At 47.1% G+C, this 27,379-nt stretch overlaps 1 protein-coding gene across 4 annotated transcripts; it reads right to left on the bottom strand.

Annotated features, from left to right (window-relative positions):
• Positions 1-26,424, bottom strand: IL21R (interleukin 21 receptor). Of its 4 annotated transcripts, XM_069810609.1 has the most exons (10): positions 22,258-26,424; positions 18,113-18,212; positions 12,907-12,981; positions 9,593-9,698; positions 8,750-8,946; positions 7,256-7,407; positions 6,661-6,841; positions 5,399-5,495; positions 4,476-4,557; positions 1-1,359 (listed from the first exon to the last, which is right to left on the bottom strand). In XM_069810609.1, exons 3-10 carry the CDS (start codon positions 12,959-12,961, stop codon positions 451-453), a joined length of 1,779 nt encoding a protein of 592 aa, XP_069666710.1. In that variant the 5' UTR covers positions 12,962-12,981; positions 18,113-18,212; positions 22,258-26,424; the 3' UTR covers positions 1-450. The 4 variants fall into 4 exon arrangements, with proteins under 4 accessions (XP_069666710.1, XP_069666709.1, XP_069666708.1 ...); XM_069810608.1 differs by lacking the exon at positions 18,113-18,212; XM_069810607.1 differs by lacking the exons at positions 18,113-18,212; positions 22,258-26,424 and having other exon boundaries at positions 5,399-5,492; positions 12,907-14,707.
• Between the last annotated feature and the right edge of the window lie 955 nt (positions 26,425-27,379).

Here is a 27,379-nt window from a genome sequence, read left to right as displayed (position 1 = left end):
TTGTTTGGAAAGGGTAGGGGAACTTTAATGTAACAAACACACTTGCCATGGGTTATGCTTGCAAGATTCCTTGTACATCCAAACTCTCAAATCATGTGAGAATACCAGGGAAAATAATTTCAAGTTTTGTACTTTTCATAAGGTTACTGTTAAAAAAATTTACACGTATACATAAGCTAAAAGGTACAGTTGCTTTTTCTGCCATTATAAGGGGGTTTGACCTAGGATTCTTAAAAAAAAAAGGAAAAAATCAATCATATCCAGTTTGAGACATTAACAAGATAAGTGGCAATAGAAATAGGCATATATTTCTACAGACCTAACAGTTTTCAGTTTTGTGCAATAGAGCTTACGCAAAGTATACTTTGTTTCTCTTCTGAATTTTGCTAAGGCTTTGCTCCTGGCACTGTATGGAAAAGGCCCTACGCTCTGCGAGGCAACAGCAGGTCCTTAGTTTGTCTGTGTCCCAATGACAGGGCCATCAGAGCGACAGGAGACCCACTGCTTGACGTAGCTCCGTGGAAAGTCCTCCTGCTCAAGAGGGATGGACCCACAGTTGGTCTGACTGTTTTGCTCAAATTCACAGTCAACTGGACTCCCACAGTCTGAGTCCACAAAGCCACTGTCGATAGTGTCCAAGTCTACGCAGATCATAGGGTAACTGTCACCAGGCCTTGCAATGTGAGGGAAGAAGTCATAGGAGCCTTCACTGTAGGAAACACTTTCACCATCAGGAGAAGGTAGAGAACCTGGATTTTCCAAATCCCACTGATTAGGCTGCAAGCAAAGGGCTTCTAGGATGCTCCCCATCCCTCCTTCTAAAGCCCTTTCTACTTGCTGGTGGGCTGGGACACTTGTACTCCTCAGGTGGTCTGTGGACACAGAGCCTGAAGCAAGTATTTTGTCCTGCGTGCTCAGATCAGCCAGATGCAAGTCATTGGATAGCTTTCCATCTTCATCATCAACGTTAACCTTGGGGTAACCAGTTTCTCCAGCACTACTATCTTCCTCGATGGTATGCTCGTGTCCCCTGTACACACGGTTACAGTTGCACTGGCAGTTACAAGGTGTAAATTCATCAGCCACAGTCACAGTATCAATGGACAAATGCCCATATGACCGGTCCTGAGTCCCACTGCTGCTGTTCACACTAGACAGCAGAGACTGGCTATCCTGACCTGGGGCAGTCAGGCAAGACACACAGGGCCTGCAAGGCAGATCTTTTCTCAGCTCACGCAGCTCTTCCCGTGAGGTGCTGTTGGAAGGATGCATGGTGTAAACTTCTAGGACTTCTGGAAGGACTATTCCCCATTCAAATAAATCAAAGGTCATTTTCTTATGGGATGCACCAACCCACTTCTGCATAAAAGGACATATGGGGGCAAGGGGGGTGGGGAAGGAGAGAGAGAGGTTAGTATCGTCAGGTTTGAGGTTCCACAGAAATGACCAAAGTTCTTATGCTTTTAGAGGCAAAGTCAAACTCCAAAATCACTGACTCCTCCAAAATAGCAGGGTATGAGATGCTGTTATTACCACACACAGGCAGCTGCAGGCAAACTGACTCAAGTAGTTGAAAATAATTAGCTGAGAGGTTTGCACGACTTTGCAGTGTTCTCTGTGCTGCAAAGTATACCACTGCCCATAGCAGCATTCCTTTCTGCATCAGCCAGAGGTCCAAACCAAAGCCACCAAGTCTCCCCTGCCCTCTTGTCCTGGACACCGCTTCTCTCAGGAAGGATGGTCAGCCTCTCCCTCTATGTGCTGCATTTGCATCCAACACACACATAGTCCTGCTCTGTCACTTTCCTCACCTCAGTTCCCTGAGAAGGGGGTCAGGGCAAGGCTTCTCCCAGTCTCCTGTATGCAACCATGCCCCAGATGAGCCTTTCCTATCACAGTGAGAAGGAAGCAGGGGTAGGCAGGGAATGAGGACTTCAAAGAGCTGTAGCCACCACCTGCTAACACTTACTCAGATGATTAGGGAGTGCCACACATTGAATCTTGCACTTCTATATCACCATTAGTATTACATTCTGCCCTGTGCCATGCATTATCCTCTAGATCACAAGCCCCTTGCATTTAGTCACATCTGGGAATAAAGGCACCTCTGGTTTCTCTGATCTAAGAACAGAGTAAAAGTTTGTTCTTTTTGAAGAAGTCACTGAATCAGACACTCATATCACAGCAAACTTTAGGCATGTGCCACTAGTGAATGCCAATAAGTCCTACGAGAGGATTCCGCAGTCCAGAGGGTGGGCACAGTACAGACTCAAGATTTGGTTCTGCTCCATCTGACACTTGCCTGATGGCTGAGCTGTGTCAAGGCTCTTCTAAGTGCACCGCTTTCTGCTGTGTATAAAATAGGTAACAATGCTGAGCTTCATAAACACTGTGAGGGGTTCTGACAGAGTGCTGCATGAGAGCTGGGTGTTGCCACAGCCTTCAGATTGCCTTAACTGTATCAGACTCCTGTCCCAAACTGCACTCACTGTAAATAGACATGAGCAAAGTATTTGGGAAGAGAACAGCTTGACACAACGTATTACCCTCTGACACAGAGCATGGAAAAGTCTTCATTATGGCAGGAAGCACCACTATTTTAATTTATTTTTAACCTAAGCTACAAAGAACTAATTAAAGCTGTAATGGACAGAAAGGCACCTCAGGTGCAAAAGGCTATTTGAAGAAACAGCAGGAAATCTCTTTCTTAGAATTAAGCAGGCAGAATATTTCCTGTTCCCTCTTGACAGTTCTTTGCAAATTCCCACCCAACATGAACCAGAAGACCCATGTACACACAAGAGTAAACAATGTTCCTCTGCTTTCCCTTCTCATGTCTCAACTTTGCCTCTAACATTTTCACTGCTTCCTACTCAATCCAGGACTGTTGTCTGCAGAGCATTACTATTGTAATTTGCTGATCATTATTCACACACATAACCTAGCCACTTGCTTTGATGCAAGCAGGATGCAACTGAATGAGCCCTACATCAATTGGTTTCTTGCCAGCCAAAAATGACGAGTCTGTTCACCTATTAGTGATGTCACCACATCCTCTTGACACCCCCTGCTTGTGCATGTTTTTCTGTGGCTGCGCGGGCAACTGCTGCTTTAATCTGCAAATTTATTAAGAACTCACTCAGCTTTAGCAACTGACACTCATTCCCTTCCCAGCAGCACTGAACAGCCTAACTAGAAGCTACTGAGAATGTAATTCCCACAGAACAGAGAACCCCATGGCTTCACCCGGAGAGGAGCATGCCTCTTGGCATGCAGGGTGCTTTCCCTTCTGCTGTGAGGACTAGCCCATGACTCTCAGGAATTCCCACACTGAGTCCACCTGGTCCTGGTTCCTTTCCCTGAGAGAAACCAGGGCCACCTGCCTCACAAGAGGATGCAAGTACCCCTCTGGTGCGGATACAGGAAGCCATAATAGGGCTGAAAGAGGAAGGCAGGAAGGGAGACAGTCACTGCAGGCTTCAGCTAGAACAGCACCCATCCAAGACTACTTGCTTAACCTAATTGCAAACATCAGCTTTGCAGCAGTGGGAAAGTACATGAAGATCAGTAGGCCCCAGCTGGTGTCCCTCTCCCAGAGGGTCTAAGAAAAAGCAGAAACAAAAAGCAGACACTGAAGTGTCTCCAATCAGTGCTGCTGTAACAACAGGAACTTGTTCAGAAAGAGGCAGTGATGTCTGCACTCACATGCCAGCAATTTTACAGTATGATAACGGCATTGTGAGTTGCTCTTCAGCTTAATACAATGATTATTTATGGATGCTCAATAGTCTTTTACTTTTGTATCCTGAGAACTCCAGCAAACTTTGCCATCTTCGCAAATCATTTTGTTACATGAGCAAATTTGACTGGTGTTAAATGGGAAGAGAATTTGGGAGGGCTAGGTAAAGTTACTCAAAGCCACTTCCTTCATAGTGAGGCAGCTGCACTGTACTACCACACAGCAGTTATTTGCCACCAAAACTCTAGCCACCTTTCCAGGATGATACACCTAGCTATCGTCTGTATGAGTGACTCTTCAGAGAGAACTACAAGGCTTAATGTTGAGCTCATGTCACTGCAGAGGCTGGAGTGAGAGATCTGGCTCTACACTGAAGTCTGCTCCATGGCCTTGATGGCAGCATGGGACTGGAGCTTTAGAAAAATCCCAGTTATTGTCCTGGTATCCCTTTGTCCACTCCCTCCAGGTTCCCAGGCTTCACAGATCACACATGAGCTCAGCTTGCCCACTGAGACAGCACCTACAGGGAATAAGCAGCACAAACATGACAAATGCCTTTGTGGCACAGAATAGACACTGGAGAGCTCTGGTCCTTATATCTGGAGCCATTTGGCATTCCATTGAGATAGATTCCCCCTCCCACTGCCCTGATGAGAATCCCTTGCCCAGGATAGCATGATGGACTGTTTAGTTTAACTTTGTCATATGTTCCACTCGCTTGTGTAGCCATTTATACCTTGAAATCTCCATTATGCACCAGGTAAAGAGGTTTGAAAAAGGCAGCAGGGTCTGGGATGCAAGCCATCTTCTTCCACAAGCTGGAAGAGAAAAGAGAAAGGCTTTAGGGTTAAGCACACATCACAGATGCAAAGCAATGCATCTCCAGATCCAATTCAAGCAGCTGAAACCACCTGCCCAGCCTCACAAGTTAGCAAGTGACTGAGGATCCAAGAATGCCTTGCACTGTCAGAGCCGTCTAATGGCCTTTCTTGTGAGCCTCACAGGAGGTGGGGCCTCAGCCCTCAGGACTTGTGTGCACAATACTCACACTAAGGAAAGAGGTTCCAATTTTTTCCTTTCTGGAAAAGCACCAAGTGCTGGAAATGCTTTTTCCCCTCAAGTTGCGCTGGCTCATGGCCTGCACCTACAGGCTAGAACTCTGCCCTATGCACTTTTTCTGTGGCCATGGGCTGTGCCAGCCCTGTTGCTGCACCAGCCCAGCACCCTCCTCTGTGGCAGCATGCACCCCATTCCTTTACAGGGGCATGTAAAACTCAAAAAAGGAAAGAGGCCCCCAGATCTCATTGAGGGGCCTGCATCAGCTTTGGCAAGGGGCAGCCCAGCCCTGGCTACTGCTCCCATCTGGCAACCACAGAGCACAGACAGGACCAGGAGAACAGCCCAGGAGGCTGCGTGGCCCCTGCTCAGTCCCCATATGCCATTGTCTTGTCCAAACCAGCTGAATGGGAGCAGAGCCCCAGAGAAAACAAGGCGCTCTTGGCAGTACACCAGCTGGAGGCCATAGTTTGCTGGCCCTCACAGGTCCATAGCTGTATCCATGAATGGATATACAAGATGCAAAGAAGGCTGCATGTGAACACCCCATCTTTAGTGAGACAGAATAGGTGCATTTACTCCAGCTTCCTGAAGCATTCTTACCTCCGCTGTTTGGCCAGAAAGGTTGTGATTGAGGCAGTGATGGCCACGACAACACCAAACAGCAGCAGCCATCCCATGCCTGCTGTTTGTGTCACTGCTGGAGAAAGAGACAGAGTCATTCACGCTCACCTTGCATTTCTACCCTGGTCAATAAGCAGGAGATGGTGAGGAGACACCCTCAATTTCTACCCCAGACTTTCTTAGGGACACTGAGGCTGTCACCTGAGGCCCAGCACTCCAGACATGAGGTCTGAATGAGGATGCTCAGAGAATACTGCATCAATGAAAGGAGCAATGCATCAGCTGCCCTATGGCCTAGGTGCACCACAGACTGACAGCCAACATGCTTGGGGCAGGACAGCTCCCTGCTACAAAGACCCCTGCTGTTTGTGACTTCTCCTGGTTTAAGAACACCTCCACAGATGATCCATGAAGTGAAAACAGAGTGCAGCTGGCCAGAGACATGTGAAGAAAAGGTGTTGACTGTATGAGTGTTTGTTGGCTGCTCTCCACCTGTGATAGAAAGGAGCACCTTTGAGACCCAGAACTCGGATAACCCTTAGCAAACAGATCCTGACTCTGCTGCCACAGCACCATGTAATGCTTCAGTTCAAGCTGCAGATCAGTGAGAGGAGGGGAGCTCAGTACATGCTGCTGACAACACAGTCATCCTGCCCTGCTCTATTTGAACAAGACTCCCTATTTGCATAGCCTCTGTTGCACCACGACAAGCACCAGTGTACTTCTGTGCATACCTTACTGTGCACTGAGAGTAGTGGCTACCAAACAAAACACCCATGCCCAGCATGGCCAAACATCAGAGTCCAGACATAGAACATCCCTGAGAGAAGGATCCATTCTCCTCTCAGCTGAAGGCAATACTAAGCCCCAGTAGTGGAGGCATCTCTACTAGATCTCCCCCACTTCTGAAAGCTGCAAGCAGGACCCTGGACATTTGACACTGGAAAAGAAGCTAGAGGCTGCACTCCTGCTGTGGCACCCAAACCTACAGCCAGCCCCAACAAACCCTTTCTCCATGGGCCATGCTGTAAGGTGGGCTTTGCACAACCATGAGAAGGTCAATACAGACAGCACATATCAGCCCAGGCCTGGGGTTCATGTACTCAGTAAGCAAGCCAAACATGCCTGTCTTTACTAGTCTTTTTAGAATTTGATCCAATTAATTAGATTTGATTAGAATTCTGGAAGCATTCTCTGACACTGGAGCAACTGGAAGGGCAAGGAGAGCTGGTAGTGTGTACCAGCAGGGCTGGTTTTCAACATCAGCGGAGGACTCCATTCACTCCAAAATCCATGGTAGCCAGTGTCTTCTCGAGGTCTGGCTCTCACTTGGAACTCATACTCAGTGTTCATCTGGAGTTCCCGTGGCGGGATCACCAGTGTCCGTTTATCTTCATGGACGACATCTTTAGTCTTCTGAGTCTGTGAACGATTAAACACCAAACACTCAGGCCTGGACAGAACTGCTCCCACCTTACCCTCACTGATGCACAGTGAGGAGCCCTGCAAAGTAAATCTCCTCTGCTTTCATGTTGTTTCCATAAGGCCATGCTCTGACTGGCCAGTAGATGCATGGGGCCCTGGGGGATCCTTCCATGCAGGACAGCATGAGAAGCAAATGAACTATCAGCCTTCCCCACAGGTCTAGTACTTCTCAAACAGCTTCTGCTTCTCAATTCTTTTTTCAGTTCTGCCTCTTTTCAGTCCAGACAAGCAAAGAGACACTTTTTCTAAACCATGAAAACCCTCCGTCCACACCATCACTCCTGTTCTGGTCATGCTGGCCTCCTCTTTGCTGGTACATGCTAGTTAATAGTAAACTGACATCTGACTTACCTCCCAAGTGTCGGTCCTTCTCTTATAACGCAGCTGATATTCCAACTCCTCATTCAAAAAGTAAAAAGGAGAGTTCTGGTAGATGGTTTCCCAGGAAATATTGTAACCCTCTGAGAACACAGCAGTCAGATTGAACGGAGGCTGTGGTTTGACTGGAAGACAGGATGGTGTTACCCTTCATAACATTACTGCAGACAAGAGGTGGCCCAGCATGGTATAAGTAATGCAGAGTGAGTAGGGAGCAAAACTGCCCCGGTAGGGGTGAGCCCTCCTACACAGGACATAATCAACAATATTCCTGCCTCTCAGGCTGAGCAGTCCTGAGCCACACACAGAACCTCATGCCTCAGCACCATAGTGAAGTCAGGCCCACATTTCTGTGAATATGCCTTCTGTCTCTGAACATCCTCATCACCTAAGGAGCAGGAGATAGCACAAGGGGCTAATACCTCCTGGGAGAGGTAAAGAATAGAGCACCTTGTTCTTCTCATGACATTGGAGGACTCTGTGTAGTCATGGTCACTTGCACAGTTAGGGAAATCCCCCTCAATGTAACAGAGACATCATGAAAAGCTGAGGCTAGTGGACACTGCATAAACTCAGTGCAAATCCCTGTGTCATAAGTGCCTAAAAAGCAAGCTTTTGCACCCCCTGCAGGGTGTTTTCTTATATTGAAAAGCAGTAATGCACAGACTCTAGCACTAGTCTGCAGGGTCTGTCACTGAGCTATGATCCTCTGTATGGAGACATCTAGGAGACATGAAAAGACCAGCATCTATAGTCTGTCAGTGGGGGCAAGGGGCTTTCCTGAAACGTTATGGCATTTGTCAAAACGATGACACTTCTTACGTAAAGTTTATTTTCATATGCCTGCATGGTACCTGTCTGCCTAGCTAACTGCCCCTTTTCCTCACAGTTTGCTGCACAACTCAGAACACACCAGCATTACACCAAGTCAACTATATGATTGCACCCAGTCTTCCTGTCATGCAGAAGAGATGGTTAGGAATTGCCCCAGAAAGGGGAAGTGCCACCTCCATTGTGCCTGGGACACCTTGTGCCACCTACAATAATGTCATGTTAGTTCAGGTGTCCACTGCAAGAACCTCCTGGGACTCCTGTGATGACATTTGTGGCATTTGCAATTAAAGCAATTCCTTCCACCCTTTAGATTCTAGCCAAAAGCAAACACTTGCATAGTCTAGGTATGAGGCTGGTCTAAGGTGGAAATTTATCACCTACTGCTTCACGGGTAAAAGGAATTTCCCCGCAAAAAGGCTGGGGCCAAGCCAGCTCTAAGCTCAGCCTCAAGCATAAGTGTTTCTGTAGTTTACAATAGCAACAATAAGAGCACAGTGCTTTGTGTCGACGAGTGCACACCAAACACAGCCTCCCACCACTGGCTGCCACGCTTACTACTCCTTGCCCAGACTATCCTAGCAGATAGACATAAGGTCAGACAGCATTTATCAAATCCACCATTTTTGTACTTACTGTTCTGTCCCATATAAAAGCCTTTGGAAATCACATGCTGCCTATGAGCTATCTCTGTAACATCCACCTGGACTTTGAAATCTGCCAGGAGTTCAGTCATGTCCACGGTGCACATGTACTGTGTGTGGCTGGTGTTCCTGGACAATTGCAGGAGATTGCAGGCAGCCACAGTATTTTCGGGATCTTCCTCAGAAACCCTAAAACCACCAAAACAAACAAACAAGTCCACATCTACTACATGCTGTAGCTGGACTAATCTGTTGCTGAACCACCAGGCACAGACATTAATAAGAAAAAAAGAGGCAACATGGTCAAATAAAAATTTAGCTTTGAACTTTGACAGATTCCCCCTCCCCCATTCTATTTGCTCAGCTTAACATCTTTGAGAGAAGTAGGAAAGTGATGCTGAAGTGTTTGTGGAAAGGAAAGGTGATCATCAGGGCTGTACAGCCCAGAATTGCACCCACTTCCTCACTGGGGCAGAACAGCAGCCATACGAGGCTTGGACAAGCTGCGTGAGCCCTGCCAGCACATGAGTGAAAGTCTATTGTTAACAGCAGCAAAGGGCAAGGTGTTCCCAGTGCAGGAAAGAAAACAATGCCAAGGAAGCCAGAGTCAGTGTAGCAGTCAGAGGCAAGCAGTGCAGTCATTGGACACAGGAACCAGGGATCCTTTGCTAGGGGAGAAGCCAGCTGATAACTGGAGTGTGAAGTACCAAGTAAAAAACAGCACAGCAGCAAGAACAAGAATTCTGCCTAACAAAAAGGACAGAAGGACGCTGCTGTGCTATGGCCATGTTAAAAGTTCCTGCTGCTGCATTTTGCTCATCCTACTGAGACATACCATGTTGCAGTGAGGTTATATGAACTGGCATCCCAGTCATTTCTCAGGATACAGGACAGGGTCTGTACATAGTCCACAAAACAAGTGAGGTTTTCACAACGCGTAGCTGTAGGTTTGGAAAGAGAAAACACAATATCAACTTCATGATGAAGCAAGCGGGATCTTATATCAACACACACAGTCCTCAGGGCTCCCACTAAATCTGAAGGGAACAGACCACTCTGTGCCAGCGCCCTGCAAAGTCTCCAGTCTTGGAACATAAGGTGCGTTCCATCTCTACAGGGAGGCAAGTCATTGAAGCAAGATAAGTGTCAAACAAAAACCTATTAAAAAAATTCTGTGGCAGCAAATGGCATGCCAAAATACCAGGAAATGCCCAAATTGTGACTGAGTTTTCAAACTTATCTCTGTCCCCTCTTACACAGTCACTACAGCAGAGTCACATATTATTTCTGCAAGAGTCTTAGCTTATGTAGCACATAAAAAGAGGCATGATTACCCAATCAGAAACAGCAGCATATTCAAACATTTTAATGATACCACTTCCTAAATTGAGTGCTGTTCTTTGCTAGTCATTTTCTTTACGACATCCATGCAGTACTTTGCACATGTAAAAATAAAAAGTGGTATTTTAGTAATTCTCTCTCTACCATTCTCTCTGCATACTATTTTCTACAGCTTGATATCTGCAGCATCAATACTTTTCATGTCCTGCTCCAGAGGCTCAGAACACACTTTCATGGAATTTTGGCAAAAAAAATATTGCAGGTTTGTAGTTACTATAATTTCCATAAATCATTCTCATACTAAAGTGACAGGCACAATTTATTAATCACTTAAACTGAAACAGACTTCTAAAGAGAACTTGAGAGGCAATTGTAGACTTTATGCTGGTCATTAAGAAAATTAGCTAATTTGAAAGTGGTGACAAAGCAGCATTTATGCTCTTCTAATTGTTCTGCAGGAGCTCTGCTCACATATTAGGAGCTGATATGCACTGTACAAAAGCACTGTTGTTCTGTGCATAACACACTTAAGTTATCTCCCTGGATTTCAAGGCAGGGAAGATGGCAGTACAGTGAGAAATGTCTGCATTTGTAAGTCCTTTTCTGACAGCATCTTGGGCTGACAAGAGCCACTACTACTACCTAGGAGTAACTGAGTGAGGAAAGGCCTGTAGGAGATGCAGCATGCCATGCTGGTGCAAACCATGCCTACTGTAGCAACTATTCATCTCTTGCATGGACAATATCACCCCTTTTTGATGGGAATAAAATTGTCATCATCTAGGGGAAGATCTCAAGGTTGTTACATCCATTTAAATCAAGCATGGGTCCTCCCCTACCAGCAGGGCTGCCCCCAGCCTGATGGGAACATGTTACTTCACAGCCATCAGGCACCCAAATCCTCTGATGCTAACCGTTTTGCAAGTTCACCTCCCTTTTGTCATTCTGCTGCTTGCCTGGTTAGAGAAGCTGCACTCCCTGCTTCCTACCTTCCCTTTGTTGAACATGCTTTGCGTTCAGAAGAGTTGCTTGCCTAAGATGAAAGCAGACATACTTGATACGCTCAACAACCACAAAGCCCGATTTTACAGTTGAAGAGAATGCTGTAGAGAACAATCAAAATGGAATGCAGCCAAAGTCTGTATTGATGAACCAGAAACATCTGTTCCACCCTCCAGATCAAATTACAGCCCTCACAAGCAAGTTGTCTCTGCATTTACAGTCACAATGCACAGCAGGCATGTCCAGTGAAGGCTGCAGCCTAATTCTAGGCCAGAGTAAGTTCAACTTTTCCCACTGACTTCACTCATCGCAAAAGTTTCTTCCTAGTCCTGTTGCATCAGAACACACACTGCTCTCCCTACATGAACTCTGGGCAGCACTCCGATTTATGTCCAAGACCCAGTGCTGCCACCCCCCCCTCCCCCCAAGAGTCAGGATGGCAACAGAAGAAATTTGGGGATGCTTGCAACAGACCAGCCCCAAGCGTGCATATATGCTTTATTAAACTGTGATTCAAATTATGTGGTTGTCACTTTGTTTCATTTTGACTTTTTCATTTCACACTGACTTCAGAATTTTGTTCTAAAATTTTCATTAAGTTTTAACTTTTCATTTTGAGCCCTCAATAGGCTCTTCTAGAGGGCCCTGGTACAAACACTGTTTGTTCCAGAGTCCTGAACAAGATACTTTTTCTCCCTTAGCCTAACTTTACTCTCCTACAGGGTTATAAACCCCTTGCTTTCCTTTAGGTAGGGCAGCAAGTATTAATAAGCATTGCTAACTAACATTCTCCTGTGCTACTATGTTAATCAATCAAATGGACTACTATTCCTAGGTAGTTGGTAAGCTGCAAGTGTATCTTTGGGCAAGAACCTGTTAACAAAAAATTAAGAAGAGGACAGTTTTTTTCTGGGAAGGGAATAATTAAGTGTCCTAAACCCAGTTAGATCTAGGATGAATTGTTCATCCTTGGCAGCTTCAGAAACAAAAATCAAATACTTTTAACAGTAAGATCTAGTTTGGTCCAAACTGAAATTAGTACAAGGTAATTCCCTGTCTTGTGTTACACAAAATTCAGATCAGACATCACAATGGTCCTGTATGGCAGGAAGATATAACTCTGAATTTATCTTTTCTGCTAATTTAGGTTTGGAGCAGGTCCAATGCTCTGCCTAGAAGCAGCATCTAAAATGCTAAACTTGCACCTGTTCCCTGCAGACACTGTTGTCACTGTCTTTTTCTGTCTAGCTGACCTGTTCAGAAAGTCAGCTCTGAGTCAGCTGAAGCTTGCATGGTGGGTAGGAACCAGCAAGAAAGGGGGACTGACTGTCTGCACAGTGCCATCCTGAGCAAAGGGGCTTAGACCAGGAGAGGTTCACTCCAGTGTCCCTGGCTGGCCTGCCAATAGTGACCATAAGCCCTGGGGATATCCTGGTCTTGGCCACCAGAACCTTTCCTTTGGCAAAGTTTGTTTTTTGGGGGGTGGGGGGTGGGAAATCCTACTCTAACATCAACAGGAGATATTTCAATGCAAGGCAGGCTCTACCTCTGCACTCTCCCCACTGGGGCTGCTCCCTGGAGTGGTATGCGGTCTGGCTGAGCTCTGCACCTTCTTGTGTCTGTCCTCCACTGCCCATGGAGCCTCTTCTATAACTCATCCCAGGGAACTGTCTCCCCGGTACCCTATCTTGTGCTTGCTGTCCCATGGCAACCTTGTGCCATGCACATCTCCACAGAGCCTGCATCAATGGCCACCAAGATAAATCCTGTGGGTGTACAGCCCAAAAGAGATATCTGGGAACTTACTGTACTGGAATAAAAGGAAGAAGGAAATACTCTGGAGCCACAGTTTGTTCCTCATGTTGGTTCTGACTGGATGTCCTGGGCAGGGGGGAAAAAAAACAAAACAAAACACAAACCCAAACATTAAGAAAAAAATAAACAATTGAAAATTCAGCTCAGTCATCAACTCATATGTTGAGGGTTGAGGTGGAATTAATCTTGCTTTCATTTAAACATCTAAAAGTAAAGTGCCTAATTTAGGCAAGTCATCTCAGCTCTCCTGTGTGTACCTACTCCATGGGCTAAGGGGAAGGATGACTAACAGCCCTGCCAGCTGGCCATAAACCAGGTCACTGAAATCTCTGCTCCTTGCCAGCAGCATGTGCACAGAGAAAGCAAAGTGACTGCAGCCTCAGTCCATCCATGCAACAGGAAGACACTTGGGGTAAGTGCTAACCCATTTTTTATTCATCAGTTTCCTGCAACTAGAAATGGCTTGCAACTAGGAGAAGTAACATTGCTGTGGCTTAGACATCTGTACAGTGAGTTAGTCAAATAGAGTCTGAATGTCACTGTGGGTCTGTATGAGCAAGGCTTGTGAGAACTCATTGATTTGGCCTACCCATGGTTAAGTAAGTATGGAATATAGTTAAGGGACTCCAGGAAGGCAGACCAGACAAAAAAATAACAGCCTCCCACATGGCACAGAAGAGAATGATGTACAGCAGTCACTTCTGGGGAAGGCTGTACTGGTGAAGAGAACCTACAGGAAAGCCTTCAGAGAAGAGGACAGCAGGATGTTTACAACAATATGAGGAAACAGCATGACATACAAATGACTGTTCAGCCCACAGCCCCTGCTCCAAGACCAGGACCTCAAGGCACATAACACATTAAGTCTGTGTTTTCACAGTATTTGACATTTATAGAAACACACAGATGTGCACAGAAAGACTTAAAATGAGCTCCCTGCAGAGTATTGGCTGTTGATACCCATTGGTACAGATTTCAGCACTGTTTTCTCAAGCTATTCTGAAATGGCCTAGGCTGCCTGGGGACAAGTCTTTGGAGAAACAAGCTGTGTTATTTTTGCGACATACTTGTGTTGGCAGTAAGTTGCAAGGAGGCACAGAGAGCAGGGAAGGCCCATATACCATACTACAGAGCAGCAGCGTTGTCAGTGACTGGACACAGAGGAGTGTCTCTGTAGAGACCCAGAACTCTGCAACCCCCCCTGCACTAGGTTGCAGAGACACCTGTGAAAGTGATATGGGTGAAGACTGGGCAACAAGCTGCAGCCACCAAAAGATACCCAGAGCTCCTGGGAGGGCCTGGTACAGGTCATAGAATCATTTGGGTTGGAAGGGACCTTTAAAGGTCTTCTAGTCCAACCCCCCCCTGCAATGAACAGGAATATCTTCAACTAGATCAGGTTGCTCAGAGCCCCATCCAGCCTCCACGGATGGGGCATCTACCACATTTCTGGGCAACCTGTGCCAGTGTCTCGCCACCCTCACAGTAAAGAATTTCTTCCTTATACCTAGTCTGAGTCTACCCTTTTCTAGTTTAAAACCATTACCTCTTGTCCTATTGCTACAGGCCCTACTAAAAACTTTGTCCTCATCTTTCTTATGAGACCCCTTTAAGTACTGAAAGGCCACAGTAAGGTCTCCCCAGAGCTTTCTCTTCTCCAGGCTGAACAACCCCAACTCTCTCAGCCTTTCTTCATAGCAGAGGTGTTCCAGCCCTCTGATCATCTTTGTGGCCTCCTCTGGACCCTTTCCAATGGGTCCACGTCTCTCCTGTGCTGAGGACCCCAGAGCTGGATGCAGTACTCCAGGTGGGGTCTCACCAGAGCGCAGCAGAGGGGCAGAATCCCCTCCCTCAACCTGCTGGCCACACTGCTTTTGATGCAGCCCAGGATATGGTTGGCTTTCTGGGCTGCGAGTACACATTGCCAGCTCACATCCAGCTTTTCATCCACCAGTACCCCCAAGTCCTTCTTGGCAGGGCTGCTCTTAATCCCTTCATCCCCCAGTCTGTAGTGATACTGGGGGTTGCCCTGACCCAGGGGCAGGACCCAGGTCCTGGAGTGCCTGTGCCTCCCCCACCACCAGCAGCAAACAGTCAGTCAGCAGAGAGAATGCCAGTGAGGCCTCTCCCACTTGGGGAACGTTTGTGGTATTTAAAAATTTCCCAGGTTTACTCAAATAATGAAAGCAAAATAAATTTAGCAGCCACCAAAAAGCCCCTGCAGCCCCACATGAGCTCAGAGACTTGCTCTCAAGGCACCACAGTGTGCAGATGAGATCAGCAAGGTTCACTCAGGAGGTGCCACAAACACTTCATGGCTGCAGCACCTCAGTCCTGTGGTGAGAGCAGCCATGTTGCTGCTGCCCCTCCTTTCCTGCCAAACGTATCCTGCACATGAAGCACATGTACCAGCTCATTAAGGAGCCCCAGGCTTATTACTTACCCTGCTAGTATCCCTTGCCTGCTGCGAGTGGCAGGAAGAAACTCTCTCCCCACACTCCAGCCCTTCTTTCTGCATCATACATTTCCTTGAGGAAACATCTTTTCTTGACCCCTCTAGTCCCAGTTCTCCAAGTTTTCTCTGTATAATAACTATTGTCATTACCACTATTTCTGGTGGTGCAGTCCCTGATTACTAAGACACAGTCCACTGTCTAACCCCACCTTGTGGTCCCACTCATCCTTCCACTGCTCTGCTCCAAATTCTCCTTCCTTTGAGGAAGGCACCCTGTTATCCTGCCATCTGAAGCCTGCTCACCTGACTTCATGCTAAGACTGGCTGCACCATGAAGACAGATGCCATCAAGATGGGCAGTCTCCTGATGCAGCATCTGCTCGTGACTTCCTAGCAGAGGCACCTGTTCCTTGCAGCCAAATGAACTGGCCACTAGCCCTAGAGACATGATACATGTGATGGTCCACTGCCTTTTTAAATTGTCCTTCTCCCTGCGAAATACCTAGAACTTATTGTTGCTGGGCTCAGAATATTCAGGGGTCCCCCAGCTTAGCATGCCAACAACCTGTCCAAACAGGCCTGTTCCTACTCTGAAAGAGCACACAGTCCCCAGGGTTGCTGCTGTTCTTCCTCAGGCCTTCATGCCCTCTCACTGACTGTAACCCAGCACACACTCTGAACTGCAGGACAGACTAGTGCCATCTAGTACTGTGCCCAGCTGCAGAAGCCCATCTCAGCATCACTTTGCTTTGTGACTGTCACACTCCACAGTCTTGGCCACCCTGTAAGGCCAAGAAAGGCAACTTGCTGCCTCTTCTTCAGAAAAGGAAGGAAGGGCTGGGCCCTCAGAGAGCTCTGCAGACCCACTGCTTGTTTCAGAATCCAACTGGCAGTGCCCCCAGTGTTTTATGTTCATGATATTTCTGTAGCTCCCTCATTTTACCCCCATTCCTGCCTAAATGGACAGAGCAATGCAAGGGAAGTCTTTGCTGCTTTTAGCTACTGGACTGTGGTTTCTTTACAGTGCCTTCCCCGTTTTCCTTCCTCTGCTCAGAGAATAGTACCATCAATCCAATGGGACAGGAAAGACTGAAAAGGAAAAAGCCAAAGCAACAAGCCCAAGCAGCTCATCAGGAAGATGTCTTATGGAGGTATCAGAGGCTCCCATTACGCACTGGAGAGAGGTTAACATCCAAGGTTGCAATCTAGAAGGAAACTTCCTGAATAAAAGCACAGTAGCAAAAATAAGAGAGAAAAGCAGTAGGATCTGCTAACACAGGTGAAGCAATGAGAAAATACTTCCTCACTTGGGACTCCACTGCCCCATCTCTTACCCTTGCCAGTGCCCACAGAATAGTCCAACGCTTATCTCCTTCACTTCTTACACAGTTCTCCTACCTCAGTGTCATGGGGAAGGACTGCTACCTTTGAGAGCGTCAGTGCTATGTGTGTCTGACCTCCTGGCTGTGCTTCAGGTTGTTATGACAAGACATGGATGTGTGTGTGCAGAAGAGCTAGGAAAGATGCAGCTCTGCAGCAGTGTCTCTGTGGTCTTTGATGGCTGGAAGACCTCGTGGCTTCACAGAGATGTACAGCAGACCCTGTTCTGAAGCTTCCTCCAGTCAGGTGCTCTGCAAGCTTCAATCCCAGTCTATGATTAAGATCCCCACCTTTCCTACATCCCTCCATTTATTACACCCTTCCCATTTGCTTCCATCTGTCAGCACCCTGCTCATGTGATTGTTCACTTGGAGGGAAGAATGGCAGCAGGCAATGAGCAGAGGCAGGAACTTATTCCCTGTCTGGCAGTAGAAAAGTCATAGAATGGTTTGGGTTGGAAGTGACCTTAAAGATCATCTAGTTCCAACCCCCCTGCCACGGACAGGGACACCTTCCACTAGACCAGGTTGCTCAAAGCCCCATCCAACCAGGCCTTGAGTCCTTTCTACCACCTCATTTCAATTTCTCTGTCTGTGAAATGGGGGCTCTGAGACAGCTTCATGCATCCTTGAAACACAGTTACTTAATTCTTAAAAAATGTCAAGCATTGTACAGCTGCTAAGCACCATTGCTGCAAACTCTGTAGTATCCTAGGGAACAGTGTGCAAGAGCGCAGTAATAAAGCTGATTAGCCATTCATATAGGTGTGCACATGTAAATGATGCTACAAGGTTTTAATATACAGAGAATAGGAAATAGGACCAATACAGACACAGCCATTTACAAAGATTATTTTTGTTAATGATCTGGAAATATAGTGCTATATGCTGCCAAAGATGGATGCAGTCTAAGCTCACAATTTGTAGTGTCTCCAGGAAATACATGCACTTACAAAACTTCCACAAAAAAAAAAAAACCCCAAAAAACCAAAAAAATGACTAACTAAAGAACTCAGTTTAATTAAAAAAAAAAATCTGGTATTTCCAAGCATGAGAAAATAAATGTCATAGCTACACCCAAGCTAAAAAGAGTGGAAGTCTCTCAGTCCACCAGTTATATGCAAACACAAGCTTTCTTCTTGAAAAAAAAAAAAAATCATTATCAATGTACACTGCCATCTAATAACAAAGCTAAAGCAACAGGGAGACAGAATGATTCTCTAGCTGTCTGGTAGAGGCCAACAGCAATGACAGCAGGGGCACAAGGGCCACGTCAGCTATAAGAAAGATTTACAGTGAAGTTGCAGATATCAAGCAGTAACAAACTAGCAGCAGGGAAAATTAGTGGAAACAGAGATATTACCTTGCCCCGTCCTTTCAGCTGTCCATTTCAGCCCTCCAACACTTCCATGGCCAGCCTGGCTAAATCATTACTGTGACTGCAGACACTGCATGCACAGGAGCTGGAAAGCAGGTGGATCTTGTAGGCACTGAGTAAGAGTAAAGCCCACTTGTGCACAACCAAGGGCTGTAGTGTATTGGAATACACAGTGATAAATGGTGGTTGACGTCACCACTGTATCAGTATTACTGTGCTGATAGAAGGATGTGGTGAGCAGAGGAGGCAATGAATTCGGGTCCAAACACCCACGCAACATTTATTACTGTGTTGCTCTGCTCTCTTATGTGAGAAAAAGGTGGGAGAGCAGATAAAAACTCAAAAGCCTCAGATCTAAAGGTCATAGCGGGGCTGGTGGAATTAGAGCCTTGCAGTGGGGAGACATCAATGTCAAGGCATTAAATGGTTAAGTCTAACTATATAGTACAGCGTGTACCACATCAGAGACAGCCAAGTACCACTGCACTCTGCTTCCACCTGTCCCCAAAACAGTCCCTGGGACCAGGGCAACAGCACCAATCCTCAGACCACAGGCAGGGAGGTGGTCTGGCTCCTGCACAAGTGGAGGGGGTCACCCCTACCCTGATCTCATGCCTGCAGCTTGTGTCTGGGCTGGGGCTCTGCAGATTGAAAGGCTGACACTGAGCGAGGGTAGGTCAACTCACCTCCACATACCTTAAAAGGGGCTGCAAGGAGCCCAATTCATGTTCCTTGCATCCTTGGGCAAGAGGGAAAGGAGCGGCACTACAAAGGGGACTTGGCACACAGACCGTAGCTTGGCAGTAGGAGGGTAAAGAACAAGGAGGTGGAATAACCCAAGTAGACTGCAGCGGTGAAGCAGGCACAAAGCAGCTGGGTGCAGGGTAGGCAGCCTCTACCTTCAGCCCCAAGACCTGGTGAGCTGAAGAGCCTACTGCACCCACTGCACAGCAAGAAGAGAAGCAAAGACTTGGCACAGTACAGCACAACCCAGCCAGCCTGCCTAGGGCAGCAGATGCACAGCCAGTAGGGGCCAGCTCTTACCCAGACCTCAGGGCTCTTCAGATAGCTCTAAGGGAAATTACAGATATGCGAGAGCCATAGCTGGTCAGTATAAGTACAATACATTTTTACAGTAGCTAAAGAACAAAGTAAATCTCATCCCTCATCTAGGCAAGGATGCAGCAATTGCAGGCCACAGAGGGCATAAGATTGTCAGAAGATGCTCAAGGCAGTAGGTACCAGCTCCATATTCAGTAGCATCTCTCTCTCTCATGTACCAATAAGACGTTTGAAAAATAATCAGGAGCTTACTGCTTCCAGCATACGTAACATCTGTTTGAAAAGTAGAAGTCCAGACTTAAAAGACTGCTGATCCCAGTCTGGAGTGATGAATACACAGCCACGAGGAAACTGCTAATAACAGTGCAAAAAAGAGCAGCTCTGGTTTCTCTGCTGATATATAGGCAGGAACAAGGTGAGGTGTCGCTATGTCAGGGGATGTTCCCAGGAGATTGTAAGGATGTTAACAACATGCCAGAGTTTTTATGAAAGGAAGTAGGGTATTCTGGGCCATAAAGCAGGCCAGCAGGTCTAAACCAAAATTATTAGAAAAGCTAACATGGGATTCAGTTAATATACAGCAAAAGGCTAATAACACAGGGTAAATGCACCCTAAGCAGTTATACAGAAAATAGTGCAACAAATGATTTTTCATTTTTAATGAGTTAAGTTTGAGAAAAACAGGCATTTAGGTCCAATATGTTTAAATTTATAAAGCAGTTGGTCTTAGAGTACCACCAGCATTCTTGTTTTAAAAATTAGCTCTGTAATACCAAATGCATATTATTGTAAGTTTTAAAAGTGGCGTGGCCTGTGCCTGCCAGACTATCACTCTTTGGACTGATCACACATGCTCTCCCTTCCCTCCTTCTTCTGCACAAATAATAGTGCTAGCACAACTTGGTGAGTCCCGTGTAACCATGGAGCAAAAGCTGCACCACTGTCCTGGTCTGCTATCCTCACAAGAGAAAGGTATTACTAACTGCCTGGGAAATGCCTAGCTTAGCTGCTGAGCCTAAGTGACCCTGTGCTATCCCAGCACCCAGCAGTGACAATCTCCACAACCCATAGGCAGCATCAGCTGAGACAAGCCTTTTCAAGAAGCTTGGGCCTGACACCATGCCTGTAAGTGATCCACAAAGCATGCAGAAGGAAGAGCTGGTCTCTCTTACAGGGACTCCACTCCAAACACAATGAGGAACAGCTGTTGGGCTAAGTAATGGGATCTTCTCCATGCATGTTACAACAGTGCACGACCAGCACATGGGCCAGTCCAGTTACCAGAAACTACCTAGCAAGCATAGTCAATAGCCACCTGCCCTGGCCTGAATAGTCCAAAACATCTGTATTTCACAGGGTAAGTCAGGGGCATGGAGGTATTTACTGTAGAGACAAGGAAAGAGAGGTAGGACTGAAGGTATGTAATGAGCCCTAGGAAAGGGCATCAGTGGCAGTTGGAACTTCCTTTTCTAAGATAGTTTATTTTAATTTAAGTAATTTTATTCTTCACTGACTGCCAGAATTCAGATATGTACAGTTTCCCTTCTGTGATGCTCACTGCTGGTAGAGCATAAAGCCAAGAGAAGCATTAAGGGCCTGGTGGAAGGCTGAAATAGCTCATCATGCATGGATGTGTTGAAACTTAAAGACTGACTCTTCTGTCATCTAGCACTGTGCCTATACATGTGTGTATGTGCAAGTACCTGCATGTGCACATGTGAAACTGTGCGAGTGCTGCAATGTGAAGAGCAATAAGTAGCCTTGCCCCTGCAGAGCAAAAGCTTAACATACGCCTAGCTCTTCAATCCTGGTAAGCCCAGCACAGTGTGACCCACCAGATCTCTCTCAGTGACTAAGAGGGACTGTATCCACCATATCCAGCCTGGGAGGAGCCATGATGTAGGTAGGACACACATGCAAGATCTCTAGGAGCCCTGATACTTGTTGCCACCTGGAGCACAGTAGGTAGATACACCTCCTGCATGGAACAAAGCAAGTCAGTGTGCAGTGACCACCTCCAAGAGCACACAGCTCTAGAGCTACTCTGTGCTGCTCAGTGGGCACTGACTCCTCTACACCTGAGGTTCCACGGCACTTCAGGGCAGCTGAATCCAGCAACCAAGGTGTCGTGGTTTAACTTGGAGACCTGAAGCAGTTAATTGCCATGGATTTATGTTGATTTGATGTAAGAGGCAACTACTTTCGTCCAGCTGTAATCTCAGCCCAGCCTGCAGTGGCAATATTCACCAAGAAGCATGACGGGCACACCAGGGAAGGCTTCATAGATTCTGCTATTGATGACCCAAAAGCATTTTGCGATGACTGGAAGGTCAACATCTGTATGTAATTATCAGCCAGAATAAATATACACAGAGGAAATAACAATCAGTGCTGACAATTCCTTTCTCTAGAAGGGAGAATTAGTGATACTTGCAGTTATCAAGTTCACTACGTGGGGAAAAATCCCCACACAAACAATACTACCTCTGTATTTTCTTCCTGTCACAATGGAATTAAAACAATACCCTCCGCATCGTCAAAGATACAGACCTGGTATAACTCTAAGGTCAAAGGCATCTTTACTGGCTGGTGACATTTAGGAGGAAGATAATCATACATTACGATAAGTAATGAGTAAAAAATGGCAGAACAGCTGAGATATGAGTAACAGTGTTCTACTGGAAGAGAAAGCAATAGAAGAAACCACCTCAAAGCTCAGGAAATGGGCTAAAACATGAATGAGCCAGGCAGAAAGCAGAGGTGTTAGTCAGCAAAGCAGCAGGTTGAAAAAACAAGCCCCCCAGCTGGCAGCCTGTGAGCTGACACAGGATGCTGCACAGAGGAGGGAGTGCATTGCTTTTGGTCTGGGGAATGCTGAGTGCCACCTACAGAGACCCCAGCACCCTGCCCTCCTGCCTCCCTTTTGCCTTTGCCAGTTGTCTCTTTGTAGCCACCAACATTGGTCTCAGCCTCATTTTCCCCAATATACATCAAGTCTGAACCCATTCTGCATGAATGCTGTAGTAGGAGGACATTGCTTTGGCTCCTGCCAGAGGAAAAGAGCTTACCTTCACAGAGCTCTGACTGTGCACGTCTTGCTCACACAGAGGGGATTGCACAGAGGTTCGTATCTTCTCTTGGGAAATCACCAGACACATGCTGGTAAGCAGAAACAGGAATGACTGTGCCTGTGAACTCACCCTGACCATCTGGAACAGAAACCTACAGCTCTGCTCAGGCTCAAACCCACCACCCTCATCTGCACCACGCAAAATGTGCCCAGCATCTCCCCAGATGCCTCACTACACTGTATATATTCAGTCCACAGGAAAGCATGCTCTCCCCAAGACAGCCTCCACACCACACCCCTCTGAGAGCCTAGAATCCTCTGGATAGCCCACAGGCAGTACTCTCCCTCCATAGACTTGTCAAAGCCCTGCCCCACAACTGGTTTCCTGCAGCTTTACAAACTAAGCATCAGCCCTTTCTTGTCTGTTCAGCTGATGTGTCCCATTCTCTTCACCCTTTCTTGTGATAGCAGCCATTCTCAGACTGGTCCCAGGTCACACCTTCTACATTTGTGCTTCCAAAGAGCACTGAGTCTGCATGGGTTCAGCAAGTCCATCACACATTCCCACAGCACTCACCTGAGTCAGCAGTGCTAGCAGAACTCCTGGCTCCTTTCATGCAGGTTGGCAGAAACTGACCCATCTAGAGCCAACATCCATCAGCTCACCCCCAGACCTCTGCTCGCAGGGATGCACAAAGACCAGAACTCTGCTGCTGGCATACAGCTATTTATAGCAAGAGCGTCACCTGAGCCTCTTGGATCCTTGTTTTACCACAGCTGTCAAAAACAGCATGCCCCACCCATGCTGCCTGGCCACAAGCTTTTACAGCAGGCCTTCCACACCTGGGGTTGGGTGCAGCAATTGAGTGTGCCTTGGACAGCTTCTGGTATCTCTAATAGGGTGAAAAAACACACTAGCTATTTTCAACCTCTGACCGTGGAAGTATTTTCAAAGCAAAAGCTAATGGCTCACATTGCATGCTGCCTCCACGTGGCAAGCAGTGAGCTGCAGGAGATGATCGCATGGCAGACCACAGACTCCAGCAGCAGTGCTGGCTCCATCCCAAACCCACAGAACACGCAGTGCTAATGCAGTTAGTGGTTTCTCACATCACTGGCAGGGATGTACCGTGTCTTCAGGAGAAAAGGCAGGATGGCGGTGCAGGATGGACAAACAGGCAGAGTTATGAGAAGCACCTTGAAATATGTTGGGGCATATTAGCAACGTTGGAGATAAGCAGGATTTTCACAGAAACGGATTGCTCCAAAGTAACCAATGTTTCCAAAAACTCAAAATACATTTCTGCATAGAGAAGCCAAAAGGTTTCATGAGACTTTCTTGGGGCAGTCCAAGTTTTGTGAAGCTGTGGCTTTGCTATGAAGCTGGTAGGAGTTCACTGTAAGGTAGCAGAAGGCAGGAGCTTGTTTTGTTTGAGGCTAAAAAGGCCAAAATGTGGGGTTATTGGCTCTACTAGAGCACAGGGACTAATGTGATGAAATTGTGTCGCATAGGTGTATCTGCATCCAAATCAGAACTGGTAAATATTTACAGTGCTCAGCAAGAAAAGAAGGATCCTGAAGGTTGTTCCTACAAAATGTAGGGGCCGGGGGATTCCATGCTCCACAGTGGCTTTGGTTGTGGTGTGAGGCTCTTGCTCGAACAAGGAAGCTGCTTGGATCCCCTGGTTGCTGTTCTGTGACCAGCTCTGCATAGCCTGGTTTCCACACTCCCTACCCTGCCACTGTGCATGTGTGGATGTTGGAAAGTGATGTGCTAGGAGCAGCAAGAAGCTAAAACAATGGCAGATAACATATAAAAGAGAGACAATATGGACAGCAGTTGAATGTGTTGGTCCTTCACACTGGGGAGCACAGCTGGGGGTTTTTAAGACAAGTCATAAGAACAGCAAAGGTGGCCTGACCAGAAGTGGGAAGAATCCCTGATCCTTCCGGACAAGTGTCTGTTGCAGGGGCCCAGCACTGCTCAGAACGAAGCCAGGGAATAGGTAGCACATGCTAAACTATGGGTCCTAATTCCTGCCCTTGTGGAGGAAAGAAGGCACTTGACGGCTTTGTTGCCTCCCTCATGTTGTGGAGGAGCATACTATGTGCTTCTGGAGCACCTCAGCTAGGCAGCGGGGGAGCACCCCACCCAGCAATGAACAGCCCTGCATAACCTTCAAATCCAGAGCCTGCCAGACACAGCCTCTGCTGGCTACTCACCAAGGGCCAAGAGCACTAACTCCAGGGCCAACCACAGCCAGTGCAGACCTGGTTCTCACAGCAGCTCTCTACAGCATCAAGACACAAACTGGGGACTGCTTACAACCCTGAGCCAGGTGTGGAAATTCTACCCCCAGAAGGCAGTCCAGTGCTTTCTCACCCTGTTACAATTCTTGTTGCTGTGTGGGTGGCTCACTGCAAGTGAAACCAGCAGTGGCTGAGCTGGGGAGAAGCAGCCAACCTCAAACTCTTCAGCTTATGGCAAATTCCCCCGTGTCTAAGAGCTGGGGAAACAGCGGCAAGTAGGAAAGTCCCAGTGCTGTGTTAGTCACCGACTTGGTAACCTTCAAGCAGAGGACAAACACCACACTGCTGTGAATGCCCTGCTCTTATACAATGGAGCACAGACAGGACCATGGAAGCAACTGATCCATCACTGAACTGGGACAGGATCTCCTCAGGATGCCTGCCACACTCCACAGACTGGGGCAGGTCTAGCACAGTCATCCCTCTATCAAAGACAGGCTGTGGGTCACAGGCTGGTATTATACCAACTCTTGCCATTACAATTGCCTCTCTGCATTCAGAATACAGAATTTTATGTCTCCTGCACAGATGATCAGTTTTGTAGAAAGTATTCTGGCTAAGAGAAAAAAAATGAAGAAAACAGCTGCTCCTTCCCCCTGTGCAGCTAAATGTGCCACAGCAGTCAGTTCCCCACTCTGTTCATCTAGGGCTGCAGCCAGTTTTTCTTCTCTTTTCATCTTGCAGTCTTGCTGGAGGGGTAGAAGGCGACTGTGTGGAAATTTCCATGTTGTAGAAAGCCACAGAAGGGACATGGTGGAAGCAGGACAGCACAAGGGACAAACGGAGCAAAGCACCTTTGGCCAGAGTATAGCAGAGATGTAAAGTTCCTCTCAACATTGCTTTCTCCGCTTGTCAAAGGAATGAGAATAGTCAGGACTTAGCAAACCAGTGGTGCTGCTGATGGCTGTTACTAGGTACTCCAGGAAAACACACCGAGGTACAGCAATTTAGTAAGCTTTAACATTGGTTATGTGTGTTAGTGAGGTACCTGGAAAGTGCCCTCTTCCTCACTTGGCTGGTTTTTTCCTTTGTTTTGGAGCAACCTGGTTTGACAGACAATAGTCCTGCAGCTGAAAACCAGATCAGTTCATTGGTCTCATTGCTCTCATTGTCAGCAAGTTCATACTGAGCTGTTGCTTGGCTTCCGACCTCATCACCACAGTTTAGTCAGAGGGGCCTTGAGGGCTGTGTGCCGTGATGAAAAGCTGACAGCATGACATGGCTGCCTCAGTCATAGCAGTGTGGTGAAAAAAATTAAAATTCTGGGTAACGTGTGATTGTGATACATCACCATGCGGGAGCCTGGGGCTGACCTTGTACTCAGCAATCTGCAAAGGCGGGGGGGTGGGGATGATGATCTGTGTGCACGTGCACAGATGCCTACATTGCACGGGCACAGATCCCCTGAGAATTAGTCAAAACCACCTATTCTTTGTGAAAGCAACTGTATGCAAAATTACACACTTTGGAAGCACCTCTGTCAGAGCTAGGATACAAACTGCACAAATCATGCTCCCTAAGGAGTCTTCTACAGAAGAGGAGAGACCAAACTGTCCTCTCAGTCTCAATTCACTAAGGAGTTTTGCCACATAATTCCATGGTCAGAGGTAAACACTAGTGAGCAGGGTTTTGGAAGTCACAACCCCCTCATTTGGTTCTCTCACCCTTTATGCCTTTGGCCATGTCGCTGCTAGAATGCAAAACCTAAAAGAACTTATTTTCTTAGATAAAGTTTGTAGCTCATGATGGATAAGCACTTGGACATCCTTGCACCCTTGCCTGAACAATGCAGGGTCCCAAAGCAAGAAGCAGAAACAAGTTATTTGAAAAGCTGACTTCTCCTTCACCCTAAATTAACTTATCCCTACCCCCAAGAACTTGACCCCACATCCTCAAGCCCCTGTTCCATACTACTCTCACCCTTGTCCTGTGTTATCGTTAGTTTGCCACAGGCAATGACAAACCTTGTGATCGATAGGAATTTGCCAACAGCTGTTCTGTAGAGGTGCACATTTCCAAGGAGCTAACTAACACTGTTCAGAAAGAAGAGCAAGAAAAAAAAAGGCAAGGCCGTGTCATTCTCTGTAAAGGAAAAGCAGTGTATCAGAACTAGTTTCTCCTGAACTGGGAATACACCTGCTTTTCTCAGGAACCCATTTCACTCAGGGTGAGTCAGGTTGCTAATACTTGGTAGGCAGCCAGGTGAGAAAGATGTGGAGGTGGAGCTATTGTGAGTGAGTAATAAATAGCATTGTAACTAGGCTAACGCTCAGCACAAGCCTCCACTTGCACTGCAGTCTTACAAAACAAACTGAAAAAACACTGAAAATACACTTCATACAATCAGTAATTCTCTGTCCTGGTAGGAGCCCTCCACTAGCTAAAAAGGACATGCTTGGAGGGTCCCAGCCTTCAGGAATTAAGTTCCTCTCTTGGGAGGGTAAGCTGCCTTTGCAAGCACAGGCTGGTCCCCGGGAGGTTTGGCTCAGGCCAGTATACCTCGCTGGCAGTCCTGGGAGCCAGCCCAAAGTCAGAACTCCCACACGCTCTGGGCAGATCATCACCTTAGGCCAGAAACCTGTCATCCGAAACCTACCTGTGTTTTATAGCCCAGCAATAGCTCCAGATGGCAAGAGTGGAGGCAGCGGAGGACAGAACACGAACTTGGCTCCCGCTGCAGTCATGCACTGTGTGTATCACAGGACAGGGGGTGAGCTGGCCAGCCCCCCAGCCAGCCCCTGTGTTTATCACCAGTTCTGGGTTATGCAAAGGCATAGACACAGGGCTCCCCCTTCTCAAGGAGTTACAGT

Source organism: Haliaeetus albicilla, chromosome 22 (genome assembly GCF_947461875.1).
Source record: "Haliaeetus albicilla chromosome 22, bHalAlb1.1, whole genome shotgun sequence".
Lineage (NCBI taxonomy): Eukaryota > Metazoa > Chordata > Aves > Accipitriformes > Accipitridae > Haliaeetus > Haliaeetus albicilla.
The sequence above is the reverse complement of the archived record's forward strand: the minus strand, read 5'-3'. Positions and strand labels throughout refer to the sequence as shown.